The 12,503-nt window shown below is 40.6% G+C and overlaps 1 protein-coding gene across 1 annotated transcript; it reads left to right on the top strand.

Annotated features, from left to right (window-relative positions):
* Positions 1–949: 949 nt before the first annotated feature.
* Positions 950–1,830, top strand: LOC112794623 (uncharacterized). Its single transcript, XM_025836612.1, has 2 exons — positions 950–1,383; positions 1,521–1,830. Exons 1-2 carry the CDS (start codon positions 950–952, stop codon positions 1,828–1,830), a joined length of 744 nt encoding a protein of 247 aa, XP_025692397.1.
* Positions 1,831–12,503: the final 10,673 nt, after the last annotated feature.

Below are 12,503 nucleotides of genomic sequence, written 5' to 3'. Positions count from 1 at the left end.
ACTCGGTGGATACTTCAAACGAGCGTATCGGCGGCGTGTCTTCTTGCGGTGCAAAATTTTGGTGGAGCGGTCACGAATCTGAACGAGTCCGACCCGAATCTTGGTAGAGCGGTCACGAATCCGAACGAGTCCGACCCGATTCAGATGTTCACGAGACGGATCTTTCTACCGGACTGCAAATCTTCAATTGATTTTGTGATTTTATGGCCCGATTAACCAATTTTTTCTTTATAATTGATTCATGATGGACTTAGAGGAGAAAAAATTGATACATTTTCTGTTAGCGAGATGACAAGAGTAGATTAAAATTTTTTATTTTTTTAATAATTGCATAATTTTAAGACTTTTTTATACAATTATATTTACTCTTATATTTACAATATGATATTTTATTAATTTAATATATTATTTAAATTTTAATTCACAACGTATCCTAAACGTGTCGTATCCAATTTTTTATAAAAAGAACGTGTCGGCGTATTCGTGTCGTGTCGTGTCCGTATCGCGTGTCGTATCGGTGCTTCCTACTCCTCGCGCTCCCAGAAGAGACGCCCTTTTGGAGGAACTGGCAGTGACAGTTCCAAAATAATGCAGGAACTACGACACAGGGTGTAAAACCTGGAACGCGAGATAGCGAGCCGGGGGCATCGTCGACCCACTCCCGAGCAAGATTGCTCCCGATCTCCTCAAGGAAGGGGTAAGAGTCCTCGAAGAAGCCGCTCCACACGCACACAGAACCCCCGGTCTGAATCGGACAAGCCGCGGAGGATAACTGGGAAGAAAAAGAGAAAGACCAAGGAGAACTCGACGTCCCGTGATTATGGGAGCAACTTCTTTTCATCACTCTATCCTCGAGGTCCAGCTACCGAAACACTTCGATAAGCCAACAGACATGAGGTATGATGGGACACAAGACCCATAAGAGCATCTGACGGCCTTCGAGGCCAGGATGAACTTAGAAGGGGTAGGCGACGAAGTGAGGTGTCGCGCCTTCCCGATCACTTTGGTGGGGCCCACGATTCGGTGGTTCAACAGCCTCCCGCAAGGCTCGGTAGCGGCGTTCTCGGATATCACCCGCGCCTTCCTAGCCAAGTTTACTACATACATCGCAAAGGTGAAGCACCCGATTAACCTGTTAGGAGTAACGCAAAGAGCCGGTGACCCGACCAGGAAATACCTAGACAGGTTCAACGACGAGTGCTTGGAGATCGACGGCTTAACAGACTCGGTGGCCAGTTTATGCTTGACGAACGGTTTGCTGAACGAGGATTTCAGAAAGCACCTCACTACCAAACCCGTGTGGATGATGCAAGAAATCCAAAGCGTGGCCAGGGAGTACATAAATGATGAAGAGGTTAGCCAGGTCGTGGCGGCCAACAAACGGCAACCCGCACACAATCAAGCTCGATAGCCCATTAGTGGGGAAAGGCCAAAGGAGCACTCCAAGGACGGAGCTCCGACCAAGACCTTCAAGCCGTTTCTCCGGGTTGGGAAGTTTGCCAATTACACCCCCCTGACAGCCTCGATTGTGGAAATTTATCAGCAGATCGCCGACAAGGACATTCTATTGAAGCCTTGACCTCTAAAGGACAGGACAGGACAGGAGGGAACAAAAACCTCTACTGTGATTACCATAAGGGCTTTGGTCACAAGACCCAAGACTGTTTTGATCTTAAAGACGCCCTGGAACAAGCAATTCGAGATGGAAAGCTGGCGGAACTCTCCCATCTTATAAGGGAACTGAGAAGGCGGGATAGGGACCGACCTGATGACAACAGGGACCGGGCCGTGAAACAAAGACGGGAGCCCGAGGAAGACAGCAAACGATGACTCACTGTCGTGAATGTTGTAGTAGGAAGGGACGCGGCGCCCAGGTCAAGATCATCATGTAGAAAGGACGCCAAAGTCTTGGCAGCATCCTCATCCAGTGTCGCGCCTGACGAACGGATTTTCTATCGGTAAAGAAATTGACAAATATGTTCGCGTTGTAAGTATAACTTATAAACCAACAGAAAATCCTTTCGTACAAAATGTTTGGTTGTCACAAGTAAAAAACTCAATAAATTTATAAACCGAAGTATTCAAACCTCGGGTCGTCTTCTCAAGGAATTTCAGGAAAGTATGATTTATTATTGGTTATGAAAAACAATATTTTGGGTTTTGAAAAGGTTTGAACAAGAAAAATAGATTGTAGGAATTAATAAATCAATAGTAAAGAAAAACTCTTGCCAAGGTATGAAAATTGGAATTCATATCCTAGTTATCCTTATCAGATGTAATGAGAATTGGGTTTTAATCCCACTTAGTTATCCCTTATTAAATAAGGGAAAGTCAAGTGGACAAATTAAATTGATCCTCAAGTCCTAGTCAACTTTTAGAGCGATCCAAATCAATTAGCAATTTGCCAATTTTAACCACTGCTGAGTTTGATAACTCAAGTATTACCAATTAATTAACCAAAGCCAAAAGGAAAAATAAATCCTAAATAGAGTAGAACAATCATGAGTCTGAAGTACCTCAAATTATATTAACTAAGAAAATCCTAACATGAATGGTTCATAAGCCAATTGGGCAACATAAATCAAATACAAATAAAAGCATCAGAGTAAATAAAAGCAGAAGAGAAACATAGATTATTGAACCTGGTATGAAGAAACAATCTCAATGACTAAAAGAAATCATAAATCCTAAGATAAATCCTAACCCTAAGAGAGAGGAGAGAACCTTTCTCTCTAAAAACTACATCTAAATCCTAAAACTATGTAGGAATGTATGTTCTCATTCTCTCCTGATTAATCGATGGATTCCCCAATTTATAGCCTTTAATCTGTGTTCTCTGGGCTTGGATCTTGACCAAAATGCGGCCCAAAATCATCTTCAACGCATTCTGCAATTTCTGCAGATCGCGCAAGTCACGCGTCCGCGTGGGTCACGCGTCCGCGTGGGTCATGCAGTCGCGTCGTCTGGAGTTTTGCTCTTCCACGCGATCGCATCAGTCATGCGTCCGCGTCAGTTATGTTTTGCATGAGCCACGCGTTCTCGCCATGCACGCGTTCGCGCAGATGCCACTTTTCGCAAAGCACGCGTTCGCGTCGTCCATGCGGACGGTCGCTGCTAGTTTCTTCAATAACTCCATTTTGTGCTTTCCTTCCATTTTTGTATGTTTCCTTTCCATCCTTTAAGTCATTCCTGCCCTATAAAACCTGAAAGTACTCAACACACAAATCACGGCATCGAATGATAATAAAGAATAATTAAATTTAATATTTTTCAAGCATAGGAAACATGTTTTCTCATAGTTCATATCATAAAGAAGGAATTGTAAAACCATGCAAATTCATATGAATAAGTGGGTGAAGAGTTGATAAAAACACTCAATTTAAGCACAAGATGAATCATAAAATATGGGTTTATCAACCTCCCCACACTTAAACAATAGCATGTCCTCATGCTAAATCCAAGAGAAAAGAGTAAAGGTAAAATGGTGGAATCTTATGTAATGTAATCTATTCTAAATGCAACTACCTAAATGAGTCATGCAATTCTAGTTATTATTCACCTATATATAAGGCTTACATGTAGCTAAATTAATTCATATCTTCAAGGAATCTTATATGTGCAACTAGGGCCAAATCATATTAAAGCATAGTTATAATTGAGTTGAGTTAAGATAGTTCATAACTTGCAAGACAATTAATTAAATATGGATATATGAGAATGAGCTATTGAACCCTCACTGGATTTTGTGTTTACTTTCTAATCACTCAGTGTTTGGGGTTAATCACTCTCTTCTCTTCTAGTCATGTTTTCTAAAACCTTATTTTTCATCTAACCAATCAACAAATATGGAATATAGACATACAAAAATCATAAGGTCTTTTCTCAGGTTGTAATGGGGCTGAGGTAAGGTAAGGATGTATATATAAGGCTAAGTGAGCTAACAAAGTGAATCCTTGACTAGTCTAAGATCTCACCTAACATATACATATTTTATATAATTTCATAATTCTTCACTTAGCTACCCAAACCTTTCCACTTTTGTGTTACATGCTCATGATCAAAATTTGTTTTTGACTTTTGTCCCATGTGCATTGATTCTTTGTATTGCATTTGGGGTAGTTTTTGTATCCCCTTATTTAAATACTGAAAATATTTTTTTTAATGCACATGGTAATTTAATTGTTTTGATTTCACATGAGCATGCTTCCCAAATTTTTGAAACATCTTATTTAATACAAATCCCTACTTTGTTTTTGTCATCCCATGTTCCCATAAAATTTTCCATTCTTAAATTTTACACAATATCTATCTTAAGCTAACCAAGAATTAAACTTAGGATTTTTATTTTGTTTTTCTGCTTAAGGCTAGTAACGTGGTTATAAAATAAAAGAGGATTAAAAAGCTCAAGGGGGCTAACAAGGATGGCATAAAATGTAGGTTTATTTGGGACAAGTGGGCACAAATACAAATAATGGCCTCAATCATCTCTTGGTATGCATCTATATTCTATAATTGGACATATAGATTAAAACAAAATAAAGATTGCAAGCATAGAAAAGAAGTGCGAAACACAAATGAATGAAATTTATGGTTTGATGTAACCATACAATTAAGCTCAAAACTCACGGGCTGTGTATTCTCTAGCTCAGAAATCATATATAAGTTATATATGTCATGCAAGTAGAAATCAAGAGTTTCCATTCAACTCAATGTAAATCTTAAGGTGCCCCTTAAAATCTTAGTGTTTCTTCTTGAAGAAATGTTGTTAACTAACTAACATGTAATGCTATATATACAAGGTGTGTGGATTGTTTTAATTTACTAAAGTTCCTAGTTTACTCTTTTATTTTCAATTAAACCAACTTATCATATGCTAAAAGGGTAAACTATACTAATTAATCCACTTAATATATATAGTAAACTAAAGGTGCAAATTAAGCTAAAATATCTAAGATATATACAGCCCAAAGTGCAGAATGCAAAAATACAGTAAAAGCAAAAGAAAAATGTGCAAATAAAATACAGAAAGTGAACAAAATAAGATAAGAGTCTGTAGTGGTTCACCAAAAAAATATGCCAGAGATGGCGACCTCCCCACACTTAAATAATAGCATCGTCCTCGATGCTCACTCAAACTGGGTGTGAGGAAGTGTCATCTCTAGAAGGATGGGCTATTGGTGTCTCGGTAGTAGGCTGAGGGTCTGCAGTCTCTGTGAGTGTAGGAGGAGCGGTCTGCTGAAGCGGAGGCTCTGTCTATAGAGGAATCTCCGGATCTGCGGCCTGTAGGTGGTGGTGCTCCTCAAGGTGTGGTGCAGTGTGCTCAGGTGCTACCTGCTCAGCCTGGGTATGTGCCTCCTCCTCAAGATCGCTCGCCTCCTCCTCAGATGTCTCTGATGGTGTGTCGGGCTCGGAGGGGATGTCGCCACCGGATCGGATCATCAGCTTGAGGTGCTCATAGCGTCGCCTGTGGTAACGCTCAAACCTCTCATAACGTCGCCTGTTGCGACGTTCAGATCTCTCAAATTGCTGCTAGTGGCGGTGCTCCATCTGGTCTAAGCGGTCAAAGAGTCGGTGCAGCAGACGATAAACTGGCTCAGGAGCAGGTGGAGGTGTAGTGGATGGAGTTGGGACCGTGGATGCTGAAGGGGCAGCTGAAGATGTAGCTGCCTCAGCAGAGTCAGTGAGAAATGAAGGTTAGTAGCCAAGAGCCTGAAACTTCCTACTGTGAGGGATGATCTTCCTGCAGTCCGCGGCAGATGGCTTTTCATCAGCGATTTCCTAAGGTACCTCAGCTCGGCGACCCAACTGAGTAATCAGGAATGGAAACGGGAGGGTGCCTCTCACATGGACCCAGGTCATATAATGCCGGATGAAGCGGGGCAGATATAGGTCCTTACCCTCCATCACACACCAAATGAGGATAATCATAGCAGCTGGCACCTCTGTCTCATGAGTGCTCGGCATTACGTAGTTACTCAGAATCTGCTGCCATAGTCGAGCCTCATCATTCAGATATATTAGCCTGATTTCCTTGGGTACCACTGTGCTCTTTCCCATGACCCATGGAACAGTAGGATCAAGAGCTATAGCCCGTTTCACTGCATCGCAGTCAAATCTCAGGAATCTCATATCCTCCTCAACCTTTTGGTAACCGCCTGGCTGATCTGATTTAGGTGGGATCTGGAGAATGTCTTCAATTGCTTCCTCAGTAACCAGAATTTACTTGCCTCTGAGCTGTACTGCATCCAGGGATGTTTTAAAGTAGTTACAGTAGAATTCTCTGACCCAGGATGAGTTGATCTCAGTCAAGTTTCTCTCCAGAAAGAACCAGCCTCGCTGTTTAATTTGGTCTGAAGTGTATTGCTTGAGTTCTTCCAGAATTTTGAGTGTCCTTTCCAGGTAAAGGTTCCTGGATGTGGCAAAAACTGGGTACTTCAGCTCACAGTATTTGTTTGCAAATTTTACCGGGTCAGCCGCAGGTACCAACTGATCAGCTTTTTCCTGCGGGGTAAAGTTCTTCTCCCGCCAGGAATCATCATGTAAGATGCCAAGGATGGACATAGAGGATTTGCCTCTTTTCCTTTTGCCAGTGGTTGCTTTGCCCTTTTCTTTGCTTTGAGGGTCAGACATCCTGAAAAATAGGAATTCCAGGATATAATGGAAGGATAAAAGCAGGAAAACAGGTAGGCAAATAGAATAATAGCAATATAAGCACAGAGTGGCAAAAGAGTAAAAGAAGCATGAAATGAGTTAAAGATATGTGCATTGTGGATTGTATGCAAGTGGAAAAGTCTGAAAATAGAAATCACAATCCAAAAATATATGATAAGTGGAAGTCATGTTAATTAGGAAAAACAATGATCATGCCCTGAGTTAGAAAGTCAAAGTAGTCAGGTAAAAAGAGAAGTTGGAAAGTTAAAATGGTGAGTAGGTAAAAAGGAAGTTAGAAAGTGAAAGTAGTGAGTTAGTAAAAAGACAGTTAAGGTAAGTGGCATGATGATGGGTTTCCTAGTTAACAAGAAATCCACAAATTTAAAGAACAATCAACTCAAATTCAAGCAAAGATATCATTTTATTGATGACAATTCAGATATGTGCAAGAGTTGCAAAATTAAAATTAAATCGTCAATGAAGCAATTTATTAACCAGGGAGTCAAAAGGAATAAGAATGCTAGCCCGTGCAGTCATGAATCGGTTTGGTTGAAATCAAGTAATGCAAAATTTTAAGTTTCCAAACTCAATACATGAAAATAGGTTGCAGAAAATTGGGCATCATTTCGTCTAAAATTGGATGTTCCCAGGTCATAAATAGCAAGAAAAACAGTTCATATGAGATAAAAATGTGCTGCAAAGAGTCACAAATACAGGAACAGTAAAGAGCAGTGTAATAGCAGCATGAAACATGAAGAATAACATATGAACAGAATTATTTTCATAGCCAGATCAAAATTGCGACATAGATAAAACAGGTAATCAAGAACAGCACAATTATCAGGCATAAATCCACTAACCACATCCTAGTTACCTAACCACCTAGAATCCACTACAATCATGCATCTCTAACTATTCTAGTTTGAACAGAATCTGAAAAATATGCAACTAACTAACTAATGAACTGGGAAAGAGAATGGTGTTCGGCGGAACCTGGTGTGGGTAGGATCATAATAGGAGGTAGAAAGGGGAATTGTGGCGCTGGTAGCTGCACGGCGGTGGCACGGTGGTGGCACGGCGGTGGTTCGGATGAGGGCAGTGGCTTATGGTTGTGTGGTGGTGTTGGGTTAGGTTAAGGGATGTGGTAGGAAAGAAAAGGGGAGGGGCAAGGGTTGCGGTTCTGATGGGGTGGTCGGCAGTGATGGGAGGCTACGCGGTGGTGGTTGGCGGTGATGGTAGGTGGAGGAAGTGAAAGGGAAGGAGAAGTGGTGGAGAAGAAGAGAAGAAAGAAGAAGGAGGAGGGAGAGCGGGCGTCGCGGGGTGGTGTGGCAGTGTGGGTGGCTTGGCGTGGCGGCGGTCTGGGCGGCTTGGGGTGATGGATGGTTGCAGAGGAAGAAGGAGAAAGAGGGGGTAATAGGGGCACGATGGGTTAGGGTTCGCGTGATTTGGGTTTAGTGGATTCAAATCCATGCGAACGCATGGAGCACGTGATCGCGTGAATATGGCAAAAAGGATATGACACGGTCGTGTGATTGACGCGATCGCGTAAGTTGGGTAAAAGATGAGTGATGCGGATGCGTGAGGCACGCGAACGCGTCACTGTGAATTGTGCTAGACGCACAGTTCCAGCGTCATTTTGGTGCAACTCTCTGTTTCCATTTAGGGGGCCATAAAATTCATGCGACTCGGATGCGTCACTCACGCTTTCGCGTGGGATGAGTGTTATGCAAGTGACGCGTTCGTGTCAGGGACGCGAACGCGTGGGCCATTTTGTGCTAAACGCACAACAGCCGCACGATTCTAGCCCAACTTTCTGGGTGTTGGATCTTTACGCCGATTTCCATTCCACGCCCACGCGTGGCCTGCGCGCTCGCGTGGGGTGAAATTTTTTTTATGTAGTATGCAGAATACAAAATGCAATGAATGTTATGCACAATTTCAGGTTCAATCAGAATTCAAAAATAGACTAAAATGGAAAAGGAACGATCATACCATGGTGGGTTGTCTCCCACCTAGCACTTTTAGTTAAAGTCCTTAAGTTGGACATTTGATGAGATTCCTGTTATGGTGGCTTGTGTTTACATCCTGAAATCTCCACTAGTGTTTGGAATGCCAACAGCCTCCGGGGTCCCAAACAAGGCACGTAAAGCCCTTGAGCAGTTTCAAATAGGTTCTCAGGCTTCCAGTGTGCTGAATGTCAGAACAGACTCCAGGATCCCAAACTTTGCTCTTACACCCGTCTTTGTCTTGATCTGCATTTTTTCAGCCGGGTGATAATTAATTTGAATTCTCACTGTAGTGACCAAACAGCTCCCGAGATCCTTTCAATTGAGCTTGACACCAATCCTTGCACCTCAAATTGAAATCTGAAACCTCATTGAATCTTGCATACCAGCTGAGTGTGAGTCAATTCCCTTTTGCTCTTAAAGCCACAGAGAGCTCTAAGCTGGCCATCTGTTTCAAGTAAACCATATTCAAGTGGAAAAGTAAAGATAAAAGCTAAGGATTTTACCCACTTGAAGTTTGTATTGGGCGGTAATGGCCTTGGGATAGGTATTGCCAATGGTTCTACAAGCTCTACTCCCTTGTGGTCTTCTGTGAATTCCTCAACTTCTTTGCCAACTTCTTCAATTTCAACCATGTCTTGATCAAAGTCTTTGATATCTTCCTCATCACTTGAGTCATAATTGGGAGGTTGAGAAAGTCTACCTCTACATCATCTTCGTATTCACTTGGGAAAGATTCTTCTATCTCAAAGAATTCACTTGCGGATGCAAGCTCGTTACTAAGAGAACTTGACTTGTGATTATCATCATCAAGAAAACCCGTTTCTTGAGTTGTTCCGTCCAGTTCTTCATAGTATACCTACTTTGGGGGTTATGCACTATCCTCCTTAGCATCAATTATAACGTCCTTGACGGAATTTTCCACAACTCTGGATTCCCTTGGAGGTTCAGCATTTCCTAAATCTTCAATCAGTACTTCTTCTTCTTGGATAATTTGGGCTTCCTCCAATTGTTCCAGAACAAAGTCATGCTCCTTACTGTTCACTGGAGTTTCTAGTGTCTCCTTCGTACTACGTTCTTCATTAGATTCTCCACATGAAGCCATGGGGATTCCTTGAGTGTCCGAACATCTGGAAGATAACTGATTTATTGCTTGCTCCAGTTGATGAAGGGTTGCATGAAATTGATCTACTAATTCTTCGAAGCGAGCCTGTGATTCTTGAGGTGATGGATATGGACATGGTACATAGGGAAGTGGTGGTTCTTGGGAGTAATTGGATTGGAACTGGGGTGGATAAGGATCATATGGTGGTAAATGGTGAAAATGGGCTTGTGAGTGTGGTGGTTCGAAGCTATATTGAGAGGATGGTCTATGAGCACATGGTGGGGCTTGTTGGTAACTACAAGGGGGTCCACCATATCTATCAGCTTGGTATGCATTGTAGAATGGTCCTTGTCTATGATATCTAGGAATGTGTAGTTGCCTAAAGGGTTGATCAGTTCCTCTTGGCTCCATCTATCTTTGATTGCTTTGATTTTGATGCATAGTCTTGTTATAGCTTCCATTCTTTTCAACAAAATTAGAACCAAACTCAAAGCGAGAGGGGTGAGAACTCATAGTAGCTAATAGAAATAAAAAGGGAAAAACAAAAACAAATAAACAAGTAAAGGAAAATTTTTCCTTTACAATAACCAATAATAAGGCACATGTTTGCAATTCCCCGGCAATGGCGCCATTTTGACGAACGGATTTTCTATCGGTAAAGAAATTCACAAATATGTTCGCGTTATAAGTATAGTGATGATTGGATTTTTGACGGTTTAGAATTTTCCAAATGAAATCTCGTCGAAGTATAGTCTCTAAACCAACAATAATCCTCTCATACAAAAATTTGTTTGTCACAAGTACAAACCCCTAAAATTAATAACCGAAGTATTTAAACCTCGGGTCGTCTCTCAAAGGACTTGCAGGGTAGTGTTCTTGTTATTGGTTATGGACTTGTTTATTTTGGGGTTTTGGATGAGAAATATGAATAGTAAATGGTAAGAAAACTTTATTAACAAAATGGTCTTGGCAAGGTTTGGTTGTCAAGGGTCTTCATCATTATCACTAGCCACAAGTATGGTAGTTTCAAGGATTAATCTCACTAAGTCATCCTTCAATCAAGTAGCAAAGGAAAGTCAAAAGAGTAATATCAATCCAAGTCCATAAGTCCTAGCTTTTCACTAATTGGATTATTGAAGGCTAGAGTCAATGGCTATCAACTATCAATCAATTGGACACTAGTGACTCAAGAAATTCTAAGTTACCTTCTCAAGCCAAGAACATAAAATTCTAGTCTAACATTCTTCCAAGCATTTAATCAAACACTTGGAAGGCACAAAAGAAAAGTATAGTAAATCACAACAAGAATGAATTCTAACTACAATTAAATGTAAAGAATTAACAACAACAATCAAGGAAATCACAATTATCATGAATTACCTCAAATTGCATTATTGAAAGAAAATAAAGAGAACAAGAGTATCTCAATTACAAAACCTAGAAACAAAATAAGAGAAATTACAACAAGAGAATAGGGATAGAGAGAAGAACCAAAGTGTAGCAATCACCAATTGGAGGTAGAAGTAGAAGGAGACTTGAATTAAACCTAGAACTATAAGATCCTAATCTAACCCTAATTCCTAATCCTAATTCTAGAGAGAAGTGAGAGCTTCTCTCTCTAAAAACTAAACTATGACTAATGATCAAAAGTATGAAAAGTATATTGATTCCCCCTTCAATCCTTGGCTTAAATAGCATCAGAAATGAGTTAGATTGGGCCCACAAGGCTTCTAAAATCGCTGGCCACATGTTGCATTAAGTAGGTCATGTGCCACCATCGGCGCGTCCGTGTACCGTGCATGTGCGCGCCCCTATGCGCGATGCAACTATGGCAAATCTTATATCGTTTTGAAGTCCCGGATGTTAGCTTTCTAACCCAACTGAAACCGCATCATTTGGACCTCTATAGCTCAAGTTATGGTCATTTAAGTGCGAAGAGGTCAGGCTTGACAGCTTTTTGGTTCCATCATTTCTTCATGAGTTCTCCAACTTTACATGCTTTTTCTTCATTCCCTTGATCCAATCTTTGCCTCCTAAATCTGAAATCACTTAACAAACATATCAAGGCATCAAATGGAATCAAGGTAAATTATATTTAGCTATTTTAAGATCTAAAAAGCATGTTTTCACTCTTGAGCACAATTAAAGGAGAATATACAAAACCATGCTATTTTATTGAATAAATGTGGGTAAAAGGTTATAAAATCCCCTAAAATCAATACAAGATAAACCCTACAAATAGGGTTTATCATATAGCTTCTAAACCAACAGAAAATCATTTCGTACAAATGTTTGGTTGTCACAAGTAACAAACCCAATAAATTTATAAACCGAAGTATTCAAACCTCGGGTCGTCTTCTCAAGGAATTGTAGGGAAGTATGATTTATTATTGGTTATAGAAAACAATATTTTGGGTTTTGAAAAGGTTTGAACAAGAAAAATAGATTACAGGAATTAATAAATCAATAGCAAAGAAAAACTCTTGGCAAGGTATGAAAACTGGAATTCCTATCCTAGTTATCCTTATCAGATGTGATGAGAATTGGGTTTTAATCCCACTTATTTGTCCCTTATTAAATAAAAGAAATTCAAGTGGACTAATTAAATTGATCCTCAAGTCCTAGTCAACTTTTAGAGCGATCCAAATCAATTAGCAATTTGCCAATTTCAACCACCGCTGAGTTTGATAACTCAAGTATTACCAATTAATTAACCAAAGCCAAAATGGAAAATAAATTAT

Source organism: Arachis hypogaea, chromosome 4 (assembly GCF_003086295.3).
Source record: "Arachis hypogaea cultivar Tifrunner chromosome 4, arahy.Tifrunner.gnm2.J5K5, whole genome shotgun sequence".
NCBI lineage: Eukaryota > Viridiplantae > Streptophyta > Magnoliopsida > Fabales > Fabaceae > Arachis > Arachis hypogaea.
This window is presented reverse-complemented; position numbering and strand designations above follow the sequence as displayed.

Coding starts and splice junctions, on each gene's coding strand:
- LOC112794623 (XM_025836612.1), top strand. CDS start 950: ATGAACTTAGAAGGGGTAGGCGACGAAGTGAGGTGTCGCGCCTTCCCG. Junction 1,384..1,520: donor GTCGTGGCGGCCAACAAACG/GCAACCCGCACA, acceptor CCCCCCTGACAG/CCTCGATTGTGGAAATTTAT.